General features: G+C 40.1%; 1 protein-coding gene across 1 annotated transcript in view; it reads left to right on the top strand.

The window, feature by feature from the left end:
* The first annotated feature begins 382 nt into the window (after positions 1-382).
* The window catches only part of LOC115223382 (prolactin regulatory element-binding protein), a 34940-nt gene continuing 22316 nt past the window's right edge, over positions 383-13006 (top strand). Inside the window, exon 1 of the mRNA XM_029793889.2 lies at positions 383-1165. Within this exon, the coding sequence (XP_029649749.1) occupies positions 1043-1165 (123 nt within the window). The 5' untranslated portion in view covers positions 383-1042. The remainder of the gene's footprint in view (positions 1166-13006) is intronic.

Raw genomic sequence — 13006 nt, 5'->3', positions numbered from 1 at the left:
ACACACACACGGACGCATGTGTGTCATTTGTCTCTGGGTCTTCTTTTGAAGTCTTTTATATACATTTAGGAGTACACGGAGTACACATAAATATAAAATAATAGAAAAGATATTTTAAAAATTCTATTTTGATATTTAATAGGAAAATACATGTGATCCAGAAATATCCATAGATTTATTTCCAGCAAACCTATTATTTTTTATTACATGTGTGTGTGTGTGGTGTGTGTGTGTGTGTGTGTGTGTGTGTGTGTGGTGTGTGTATGTGTGTGTGTGTGTGTGTGTGTGTGTGTACAAAAGCAGAAAAACTATAAACTGATAGAGAAAGAGAGAGAACTAGTTCGTTTCGGTTAACATTTTCGATTCCATGATCTCACTTTTTCATGCAACTGACGCACCTGTCATCGAGCGACACGTAGTTTGTTATTTCTATCAATTGAGAAGACAGATGAAATGTCTGTCTGTTGGATATGTCAGACCTTTACAAACTTTTCTCGCTTACCTTCGTTTTAATTTGAGCCGAGAGCAACACAACAGAAAAACGGAGTGATATTTAGAAACGTTCTTTTAAGATTATATATCTTTAAACTTCTGGTTTATAAACCAATATTTTCATTTAAAAAATATATATATTCATAAACGTTTACTAAAGAAACATCGTGTGCCCCTGTACATAAATATAAATATATATTCATATATATATATATATGTATATATATATATGAATATATATTTATATGGATATATAAATGATTATGTATGTAGCATATGTTTTCTGTAATATATATTGTATGTAAATATCTAAAGTAGATGACAGCTGCCGGTTAAATCGTCGTTCTTCAGACCTCATCTACCTTCGTTTTTATCTTCCGTCCATATGTATAATTAATTAATTTCGTCTTGCTCATTAACTTAAACCCTGGTCTTGTCCCCTAAGTAACCAGTACACCTCACTTCAACGGTCATCTAATGCCTTCATCGGAATTAGCAACTTGTATTATTATTATACGACAATAACAACAGACTTTATTATATTAAAACCATGGCGTCTGCCTTGCTGGCCAGGACGGAATTCCCGATCTACACGATCCGTGCTTTGGACGAAAACCACTTTTTGGTGGCAGGAGGTGGCGGATCATCGAAAACAGGAGTTCCCAACGCCTTCGTGAGTTTGTTTTATTTATTAAATATATTCTGCATTGTGTATAATGAAGCGATTATTCCATTCCACTCCACCATTGCTCTCACCCCGTCTCTCCTCCGTATGTGATGTATGTAAAATATTTCAACTGTTGAGAAGAAATTAAACGGTTAAACACACAGACACGACAAACACAAAACATTTAGAACCCGGGGAGAACTTTATTCACTGCATTCCACTGACATATTTCTCGTTTATTCAGTAAAGAAGGGCCGCGCCTAAACCTCACGACCCACCTCTCCTCTCCTCACAACACACCAGGTTATTAACAGATAGACACACGATACCCAACCATATTATTAAACTACACGTATGTCAACACAGTTATATATATATACTGACATATTTAATTATAGATTCAAAACACCGAAGAACGTTAGCATGCTGTGTGCATCACTGAGAAGAAACACTTGTTTAACCCTAAGTCAGCCGTAATCCATTAGACCTGTGATCAAAACCACTTCAGCCTTGATTCAGCTGTATTATATATAGGAGCACACCACCCTCCGTTTCTTTTTAAAGACAGTGATACATTGTTTGAAGGGGATTTAGTTGTTCTGTCTAGAAGACATAGTGACCACGTAGACGATTTCTTTTTTGGTTCATAGTCTATCGATGTTTCATACAGAGAATTCTTAGAAGCCGTAGAAATTGTCGAAATATAGTGTGTACCAAAGATTATTAGATCCTATTTTTTGTATCTAGAATAAGATATATGGCTGAAATTTCTTTGGTCCTAATAATGCTCAACCAAGACTGACCTGGGGCTAAACAACATCACAACCGTTTATAATTATCCTTCGTCACTGTCCACGTATTTGAGTGTCACTGTTGTTACTTAGTTTTCCCTCAACCCGTGGAGCCCTCATTAAAGATACCTATGATCAAAGACATTCCATCTGTGACTGACTATTCTGTCTGATTTTTACAGCATTATCATGTATGTTCGTCCTTTTGTTTTAAGGCAGTGAGAGGGTTGTAACTTGAGGTGGATTTGGCTGTTATGTCTAACAGATCAAATGATTACATAGAGGGTCGAATGCGCTTCATTACGGTCGTTCAGTGTTTTCTTAATTGTGTATCTCTGTGTATAAATACACACACACACACACAGAGTTTGTTATTAAAACTTCTGTTATCTCGTTCATAGTGGCCTCGTAAACCAGGGGTAAACATGTTTTGACACATCAATGGAGTTAGTCAAGTGTTTACAGAAAAGTCTGGTTTAGGCGTTGTCAAAGTTTATTTGTTCAGAATGTAATAATGAGGTGGTACATAACTGAAATACCTTGGATATTAATGTCTACACGGCTTAGGATGACCTGGGGCTAGACAACTACAACAGAATACATACATACATACATACACACACACACACACATTCATACCCACGCATACATACATACATACGTACATACATACATGACATACGTACGTACATACATACATGACATACATACATGACATACGTACGTACGTACACGTTGTACCCTTGTTCACGTAATGCTATCGGGTTTTGTATGATTTTTAATTTAATACCTTTATTCTAAAAAAAACAATTCCTTCGACTAGATTGTTTATAATCGGATCATAAATAAATATACTCCTCACTACAACTGCCTTTTGCTGCACCGGAAGTGCATAGGGGGTGGGGGGTATGCACCACTACCACGATGACCATCACCGCCTCCATCATCGTATTACGGTCGTCTCCCTTCCCCGCATCACACCCCATGTTGGACAAGACTTCTTTCAGAACACAACGTTGTACCACTTATTGCCGTCCTTTGTGGTTCCCTTTGTGAAGCCCAGACCTCACCACCCTTACCGTCTATCAACCTTCGTTACTTCTTCTTTCCATATCTTGATCTTCCTCTTCACCAATTTCCTACCATTTGGATTAAGTGGCACTTCTTTACATCAAGGGTCCCTAACCACATGCCAGCACCAGGCAGTGGATTATTTAGTACCAGGCTACACAGGAAGAATACATTTTATGCAATATATTACAATTTTACTGACAGTTACAGCCTGCAAAGTGTTTTTGTATTAAATATGCATTATATATGAAATAGGAGTGGCTGTGTGGTAAGTAGCTTGCTTACCAACCACATGGTTCCAGGTTCAGTCCCACTGTGTGGCACCTTGGGCAAGTGTCTTCTGCTATAGGCTCGGGCCGACCAAAGTCTTGTGAGTGGATTTGGTAGATGGAAACTGAAAGAAGCCCATCGTATATATGTGTGTGTATATATATATATATATGTATGTATGTGTTTGTCCCCACAACATTGCTTAACAACCAATGCTGGTGTGTTTACGTCCCCGTAACTTAGCGGTTCGGCAAAAGAGACCGATAGAATAAGTACTAGGCTTACAAAGAATAAGTCCTGGGGTCGATTTACTCGACTAAAGGCAGTGCTCCAGTATGGCCACAGTCAAAATGACTGAAACAAGTAAGAGAGTATATACAATAATTTAGTTATGTATTAATCCCTTTATTGCGTTTTGTTCAGAGTGGTTCTCCAATCTGGGAAAATTGCCATACAGCAAACCGGTTTATATTTAAAATAAAAGTTGGGGGCCATTGTTCTAGGCAAGTTATTCAGTTGTCCTCCTCATTTAAACACAGCAACATTTCCCTATCAGTTCTTCTCTCTTACTCCCTCTTAATCTCTCTCTTCAGATACCCTGGTTTTTCTCTCACTTCATTTAAGCTTCCTCTTTATTTCTGTTAACATTACACATCCAGTGAAGTACGTGGTGTCATTTTATTCCAGATTTATATTGGAATATCTGTATAAGTTATGAATGTATATAAAGATCAGTATATATATATATATATATATATATTATATATATCATCATCATCATCATCATCATTTAGCGTCCGCTTTCCATGCTAGCATGGGTTGGACGGTTTAACTGGGGTCTGTGAAGCCAGGAGGCTTCATCAGGCCCAGTCAGATTTGGCAGTGTTTCTGCGGCTGGATGCCCTTCCTAACGCCAACCACTCCGTGAGTGTAGTGGGTGCTTTTTACATATATTGGCGCAGGAGCGGCTGTGTGGTATGAAGCTTGCTTCCCCAGCACATAGCTCTGAGTTCAGTCACACTGTGTGGTACCTTGAGCAAGTGTCTTCTACTATAGCTTTGGCGAGACTGAAAGAAAGCCTGTCGTATATATATATATATATATATATGTATGTATGTGTGTGCATGTCGTAACATCACGGTCATGCTTACTTGCTCTGCTGACAGTGGCCAACGGCTGTTTTGAGTCCCTGGTCATGGTGCCAACAGTAGCAGTCTCCTCCAAGGAATTTTGCACAGCTACTGTGGAGATGTTGTGAGGAACTTCTTTCAAAGTAGAGTAAGCAAGATGGTGTCTCACTCTGTCCTCAGATCTGAAAATTAGCAGAGCTTGACAGGATATTGTCAACAGTCTGGTCAAGGAACTGAATTTATTAGAAGTTCAACTGCACGATGTTTGACCAAATAAATCTTGAGCTGGCATACACTTGCTTACTCTGTCCCAGCTACCTGAGCCCTACTGTTCTACTCACTCACCCTTCCTCCCACTCTGCCTCTCCACCTTTCCTACAACATTCTAATCACATGTCTATAGTACCAGAACTGTGACCTTCCAATACAACTCAACCAGGAGAGACTTCCTGCTCCCCAAGCTAATCCCTTTTTTGAGTAACATTACTCCAAAAACCCTTCAGAGCAATCCCATTTTGGTTACTTGTATTTGTGTTCATACTCTTTTGGTCAATATCCAACACTCATAACCTATTTCATTATTACCCACTAGGGGCTAAACACAGAGGGGACAAACAAGGACAGACATAGGTATTAAGTCTATTACATCGACCCCAGTGCGTAACTGGTACTTAATTTATCGACCCCGAAAGGATGAAAGGCAAAGTCGACCTCGGCGGAATTTGAACTCACAACGTAACGCAGACGAAATACCGCTAAGCATTTCGGCCGGCGTGCTAACATTTCTGCCAGCTCGCTGCCTTAATATCCAACACTCATAACCGTAGTTGAGGACAGGCATGAAAACAGAATTGAAGATAGCGACTTTGGCTTTTTTTTACCAACCTCTCCTTTTCTGAGGATCAAACGCTGGAGTTGGCACATTACTGTGTGAACATCTACAACTCTAGCATCGAATTCAACTTCATGGCCCATCACTCCTAAATACGGCCCCAACAGACTTCAACTTCTCTGCTTACCTCAGTGATGTTTCACAAACAGCAGAGTGTACGGGGGGAAGCATTTTTCAGAGGTCCACCATCTCAGTTCTCATAACACTTATTCTCATCTTTACCTTACAGCACTTAGCAGCTGCCCATCCAGTACATGTTGCAGATCCCCCTCTGATGAGACAAATAGCATCCTGTCATCTGCAAATATCGGCCGACTGACCCTACACCTACCGATTGTCATATTATTTCCACAATGGTTGTGAATGGGAGATCCCCTTCTAATGAGCCAAGTAGCACCCTGTCATCTGCAAATATCGGCCGACTGACCCTACACCTACCGATTGTCATATTATTTCCTCAATGGTTGTGAATGGGAGATCCCCTTCTAATGAGCCAAGTAGCACCCTGTCATCTGCAAATATCGGCCGACTGACCCTACACCTACCGATTGTCATATTTTTCCTCAATGTGTGAATTGAGATCCCTTCTAATGAGCCAGTAGCACCCTGTCATCTGCAAATATCGGCCGATGACCCTACACCTACCGTGTCATATTATTTCCTCAATGGTTGTGAATGGGAGATCCCCTTCTCAATGAGCCAAGTGCACTGTCATCTGCAAATACGGCCGACTGACCCTACACCACCGATTGTCATATTATTTCCTCAATGGTTGTGAATGGGAGATCCCCTTCTAATGAGCCAAGTAGCACCCTGTCATCTGCAAATATCGGCCGACTGACCCTACACCTACCGATTGTCATATTATTTCCTCAATGTTGGAATGGGAGATCCCTTCTAATAGCCAATAGCCCCTGTCATCTGCAAATATCGGCCGACTGACCCTACACCTACCGATTGTCATATTATTTCCTCAATGGTTGTGAATGGTTTTCTATGGCTGGATGCCCTTCCTAATGCCAACCACTCTGAGAGTGTAGATGATGCTTTTACGTGTCACTGCCATAGGTGCCATTTGCGTGACACCAGTATCTGCCATGACTGTGATTTTGTTCAGCTTGATGGGTCTTCTTCTCAAGCACAATATAATGCCAAAAGGTCTTTGTGAATGTCAATCCAATTCATAAAAATTGTGAGAGGTGACAGTATGCACCTCTACTAAAGTCCAACGCCCATGCTGGAACAGTTGAGCATTCATATAGGGACATCATGGCAATCAGAGGTTGCCCTTTAATCTCGTACTCCTGTAAAACCTTCCACAGCATGTCCTCCAACACATGGTCTGTTGCCTTTTTGAGATCTTCAAAGCAAGTGTACTCCTCTTGACAATATTCCCATGATTTCTTGAAGACTTGCCATAAGCCAGTTCTTCAACCAGCTTGCACTTGACAATTTCTCTCCATCCCTTTTCCACACTTCTGGCATAGACTTTACCAAAGATATTCAAAAAGGAGATTGCTCTATAATATATATATATATATATATATATGCATTTGGACATGTATGTATGTTATGGTGTGTGTGTATGTATATGTATGCTTTTGGGGTTTTCATTATCATATTTATTACGCACATACACACGTCTTTGCAAGTGTATATAGATTTTGTTGTTGCCTTTTCATTCTATTAAGTGATTTATTGTGTTTTTTTACTATCCGTTCATGCATGTGATTGTTTAAACACCAGATGTCACTTAACACCTGATTCATTACTGTTCTCGCTGTTTTCTTCCTTTCTCCCCCCCCCCATCCTCACTAATTTTTTCCCATACTTAACCCACATCTCACATCATCACATATACACATACATTTATAGCTATGTATATAGTTGCCGTTGTCAACTGTATTTTACATAAAGCTACCACTTAACAAGATCTGTTCAGAGTTGCCTTGCTTAAGTGCTTCCCATTGATAAAAACCAATGAGCTAAGAACATCAGTGTCTGGGAATCCTGATAGATGGCAACACTGAACAGACAGGGTGTTTCCATACCCTTTTACCATAAGATAAAATTTTCTCTACAGTAACTGCAGTAAATTTACACATACACAGATACATACACACACATATTTTAGCTAACCTAAACTTTGCATATATATGTTTATGTATATATATATGTATGTATATATATGTATATATATATATGTGTGTGTGTGTGTATGTATATATTTCTTTATTGCCCACAAGGGGCTAAACATAGAGGGGACAAACAAGGACAGACAAAGGGATTAAGTCGATTACATCAACCCCGAAAGGATGAAAGGCAAAGTTGACCTCGCCGGAATTTGAACTCAGAATGTAACAACAGACAAAATACCGCTAGGCATTGCGCTCGGCACGCTAATGAGTCTGCCGTGTGTGTGTATGTATATGTTACCAGTCTTTGTTCTTCTCTCTTTGTTGTAGCCCATGTTTCACTACCGTATTACTTTGCAGGTAGAACTGTGCTATTGATGAGGTTGGTGTGGGTGGTGCTGTCCAACCTTCCCTTGAGCACATCCCTTATGCCATTAGACGCCTTCCGTCTGGCCCTTGCTCTTATTGGTTATTGTTATATTGTAATATAGCCCTCGTCCTATCTAATCTATTATGTTATCAAATAGATATAACAACCATATATATATATCATCATCATCATTTAATGTCCGCTTTCCATGCTAGCATGGATTGGAATATTTGACTGAGGACTGGCGAATCAGATGGCTGCACCAGGCTCCAATCTGATCTGGCAGAGTTTCTACAGCTGGATGCCAACCACTCCGAGAGTGTAGTGGGGGCTTTTACGTGCCACCGGCATAAGGGCCAGTCAGGTGGTACTGGCAACAGCCACGTTCAAATGGTGATTTTTACATGCCACCTGCACAGGAGCCAGTCCAGCGGCACTGGTAACGACCTCGCTCAAATGTTTTTTCACATGCTACTGGCACAAGTGTCAATAAGGCTGGTAATAATCACGCTCGAATGGTGCTTTTTATGTGCCACTGGCACAGAAGCCAGTCATCTGCTCTGGCAACGATCACACTCAGATGGTGCTCTTAGTGCTCCACTAGCACAGATGCCAGTCATTGAATTTGATTTTGATTATATATATATACGCCAGTGACTCCCGTGCAGGTAGCACGTAAAAAACACCTTTTGAGCGTGGTCGTTGCCAGAACCGCCTGACTGGCCCTCATGCTGGTGGCATGTAAAAGTACTCTCTACACTCTCAAAGTGGTTGGCGTTAGGAAGGGCATCCAGCTGCAGAAACTTTGAAGGATCAGATTGGAGCCTGGTGCAGCCTTCTGGCTTGCCTGTCCTCAGTCAAACCGTTCAACCCATGCCGGCAGGGAAAGCGGACATTAAACGGTGATGATGATGATGATGATATATGATATTTACCAAGTGAACTACAATGAAAAAAATATGAGAAAGATATGGTATATAGTTTTTCTCGTGCAGGGGTTCCTTGAGACATGTCATTTATTTTAAGGGTTACCCAAGGGTAAAACGGTTGAAAAACACTGATATAAGCAATGGTCCATAGTATAGGGAGTAGAGTGTATACTGTGGGCCTTGGCCTATAATATAGGCATTGCATGAAGTATAAGCAATGACATGGGGTATACACTATGGTCTATAGTATAGGCAACAGTCTAAAGTATAGGTAATGGTCTATAATGTAGGCAACAGCTTAGAGAAAAGGCAATGATTTCTGGTATAAGCTATAGCTTATAGTATAGACTATGATATGTAGCATACGCAATGGTATACAATATGCATAGTTTGCCTGAGTCATGAATAAAAAAAATTTATTTATTTGTATAGCAAACAAGAATTTGGATCTGGGACAAGTTGCATGCAAGAGAGAAACATGAGACAAAGAGGGGAGGAGAGAGAGAGAGAGAGTGAACAAATAGAGAAAGTGAGGAAGGGTGTGAAGAGAGAAGTGGTAGAGAGAGAGTAAAGGAGAGGGAGGAGAAAGAGAGAGAGAGAGAGAGATGAAGTGAGGGAGTGGGAGGGAAAGAATGTCTTAAATGGCATCAGTGATGACCTTTAATATGGAACTGGCTGCAGCTGAGATAGAAATGACATCCACTGAAGGAATCATTTAATGTCACAACAAAACCAGGCCACCACCACCGTCCCCATAGATCTTGTACCCTGTAACTCACCCTTGCCGTTCTATTGTGAGGATTGAAATGGAACGCTTAAAGAATATTAATCTGAAGAGGAGAAACTAGTTGCTATAATCCAATCCCAGCCCCTCGAGACTACACAAAGGTCCAGAGTCTATACAATATTTTCCAAAATTAACAGATATTATTGCCATGAATGTTGCATAAGTAATTCTAAAGAGACAGAGGCAAATTAACATGAAACTCTATCTAATATAGGCGCAGGAGTGGCTGTGTGGTAAGTAGCTTGCTAACCAACCACATGGTTCCGGGTTCAGTCCCACTGTGTGGCATCTTGGGCAAGTGTCTTCTGCTATAGCCCCGGGCCGACCAATGCCTTGTGAGTGGATTTGGTAGACGGAAACTGAAAGAAGCCTGTCGTATATATGTGTATATATATATATATATGTGTGTGTTTGTGTGTCTGTATTTGTCTCCCTAGCATCGCTTGACAACCGATGCTTGTGTGTTTACGTCCCCGTCACTTAGCGGTTCGGCAAAAAAGAGACCGATAGAATAAGTACTGGGCTTACAAAGAATAAGTCCCGGGGTCGAGTTGCTCGATTAAAGGTGGTGCTCCAGCATGGCCGCAGTCAAATGACTGAAAACAAGTAAAAGAGTAATATAAACATTCATACATCATCACTGTCGTTCTAAATCCTGCTGCATTTTACATAAAATATATAAGACAGAAAAGTGCAGTCTGAAAGAGATTTGGCTGCTATTTCTAGCCAGTGTAGTAACTGTGAGAGGTTTCTTTCCTTGACTTTTATAATATATTCAGTACTTTATGGCATTCAAGCTAACATAGTATGTAGCGTGAACATTCAAACACGGTCACTCTCTTTCCAAATCCTGCGGAATTGTACATGGAATTTTTGCTTCTCCAAAGCCATCTTCATGTATATGTTGACTGACCTCTTTTTTGGGCTGTAAATTCTGGTCTGAAAAATTCAACTTGTATGCCAGAAAATATAGCAGCCTGTTTCAAGGATGCTTAGACTGACATACATGCATGTGTGTGCATATATATATATATATATATATATATTATATATATATATATATATACACATATTATGTAAGCATGTCATTATTCAGTTTTATTTCAAGATTTCTCGCCAATAGAGAAAGAGCTGGTTTCTAACCTAGATCCAAGGCTCCTTCATTGGAATTTCAACACCAACAACAGGGTATTTTTGTTTGTTTGTATACATGCATGCCTGTATGTATGCATGCATGTATATTATGTAAGTTATATAAGCAGGTTATTATTTAGTTTTATTTCAAGATTTCTTGCCAATACAGAAAGAATTGGTTTCTAACCTAGATCCAAGGCTCCTTCATTGGAATTTCAACATCAACAACATGGTATTTTTGTATGTCTGTATGTATCTATCTATACATGCAGATTTCTGCGTTTTGCTTTACATATGACATGCAACATATATGTTTAGTTGCATATCTAGACATGTTCATATATGTGTGTATGTATGTATGTATGCATGTATGAGCTTTATTGTCAATAATCAAAAACTGTAGGGCTCAGTGCACCGATTTCCCCAGAAGATTCACAGGGTTAGGGCCCCAAATTTGAACTATTTATGCTGGAGCTTATTGTCAATACATAAACACTAAAGGATCCAGTACATTGGTATGCCTGACGACCTCATGGGTCTAGGGACTTAATTCTGATTTATGTACGCAGAGTGGCTGAGTTCCTTTTGAGTGTTGGGCCTCATGGAGGCAAAGTGGCTGAGTTCCTTTTGAGCATTAGGCCTCATAGAGGCAAAGTGGTTGAGTTCCTTTCGAGTGTTTCTTAGAATTGTTACCAAACCATCTCTAATCATCATAGTAGCATTTATTATTTTATCTCTTTTTTTTTCTTTCTCTTTTTACTTGTTTCAGTCATTTGACTGCGGCCATGCTGGAGCACCGCCTTTAGTCGAGCGAATCGACCCAGGGACTTATTCTTTGTAGGCCCAGTACTTATTCTATCGGTCTCTTTTGGCGAACCGCTAAGTGACAGGGACGTAAACACACCAGCATTGGCTGTCAAGCAATGCTAGGGGGACAAACACAGACACACAAACACACACACACATACATATATATATATACACATATATACGACAGGCTTCTTTCAGTTTCCATCTACCAAATCCACTCACAAGGCATTGGTCGGCCCGGGGCTATAGCAGAAGACACTTGCCCAAGATGCCGCACAGTGGGACTGAACCCGGAACCATGTGGTTGGTTAGCAAGCTACTTACCACCCAGCCACTCCTGCGCCTGTGCATAATCTTTCTAAATCCATCTCCCTCCCTCCCTACTTACTTCTATGACTTTATCCTCTTTCTTTATTTGTCTGCCTCTCTCTCTCTCTCTTTCTCTCTCTTTCTCCTTTAGCATATCAAATTTATTGGATAGTTTTATTTGAAAATCCTGTTTTCTAACTTTCCTATTTTTGACTTTTCTCATGTAATTCTACCACTTCTCTTTTCTCCATTTGTTTGGCATCGTTACCAGTCCCTCTGTAGTCATCACTGCAATGTTCATTATTTTCTGTGCGTAATCTTTCTAAATCCATCTCCATCCAACCCCACCCTCCTTATCTACCTACCTACCTACCCACCTACCTAGTCCCGTCTTTATCCTCTTTCCTTATCTCTCTCTCTCTCTCTCCCTTTCCTTTAGCATTTTAAATTCATCAGATAGTTTCATTTGAAAATCCTTGTTTCTTCTGAAGTTTTTTTATATCATTCTCTTATTGTTATTTATAATTTAGAGTTTTTTTTATAATGCTAATTTTACATATATATTTTAATATTTGCCTTAATAACCACTTTACGATAGTTTCCTAAATCTTTTCTCTAGATAAATCCGCAGGTGCTGAATTTTGCCTCTTTGACTACGTAGAATAATTCTGACTTCCAGTTCGCATGTGAACTACAGAGAAGAAATAAGCTAAAATAGAAACCAGACACAGGTGTGGTCCCAGGAATTTTTCTGAAGGGAGGGCTCAAAGTCAGAAGGCTATACAATTCCAGGAGAAAAAAGCATAATAAGATTATTTAGAAGGATGCACTTCTTTTCTTGAGGGGAACACGTGCCTCTCAGCCTGACCTCTCCCACTGGGTCCATCGCTGAGAAATAAGAGAAATCAATATATAACTTGAAAAGAGAGAAGACTATACTGGTAGAGGCATGAGCTGGCACTCTGTTGGTTATGATGACGAGGGTTCTACAGTTGATCTGATCAACGGAACAGCCTGCTCATGAAATTAATGAGCAAGTGGCTGGGCACTCCACAGACATATGTGCCCTTAATCTAGTTCTCAGGCAGATTCAGAGTGACACACAGTGTCACAAGACTGACCCCTTTGAAATGCAGGTACAACTCATTTTTACCAGCTGAGTGGACTGGAGGAATGTGAAATAAAGTGCCTTGTCCAAGGTCACAAAGTGCCACCAGGA

Source organism: Octopus sinensis, linkage group LG23 (assembly GCF_006345805.1).
Source record: "Octopus sinensis linkage group LG23, ASM634580v1, whole genome shotgun sequence".
Classification (NCBI taxonomy): domain Eukaryota; kingdom Metazoa; phylum Mollusca; class Cephalopoda; order Octopoda; family Octopodidae; genus Octopus; species Octopus sinensis.
This window is presented reverse-complemented; position numbering and strand designations above follow the sequence as displayed.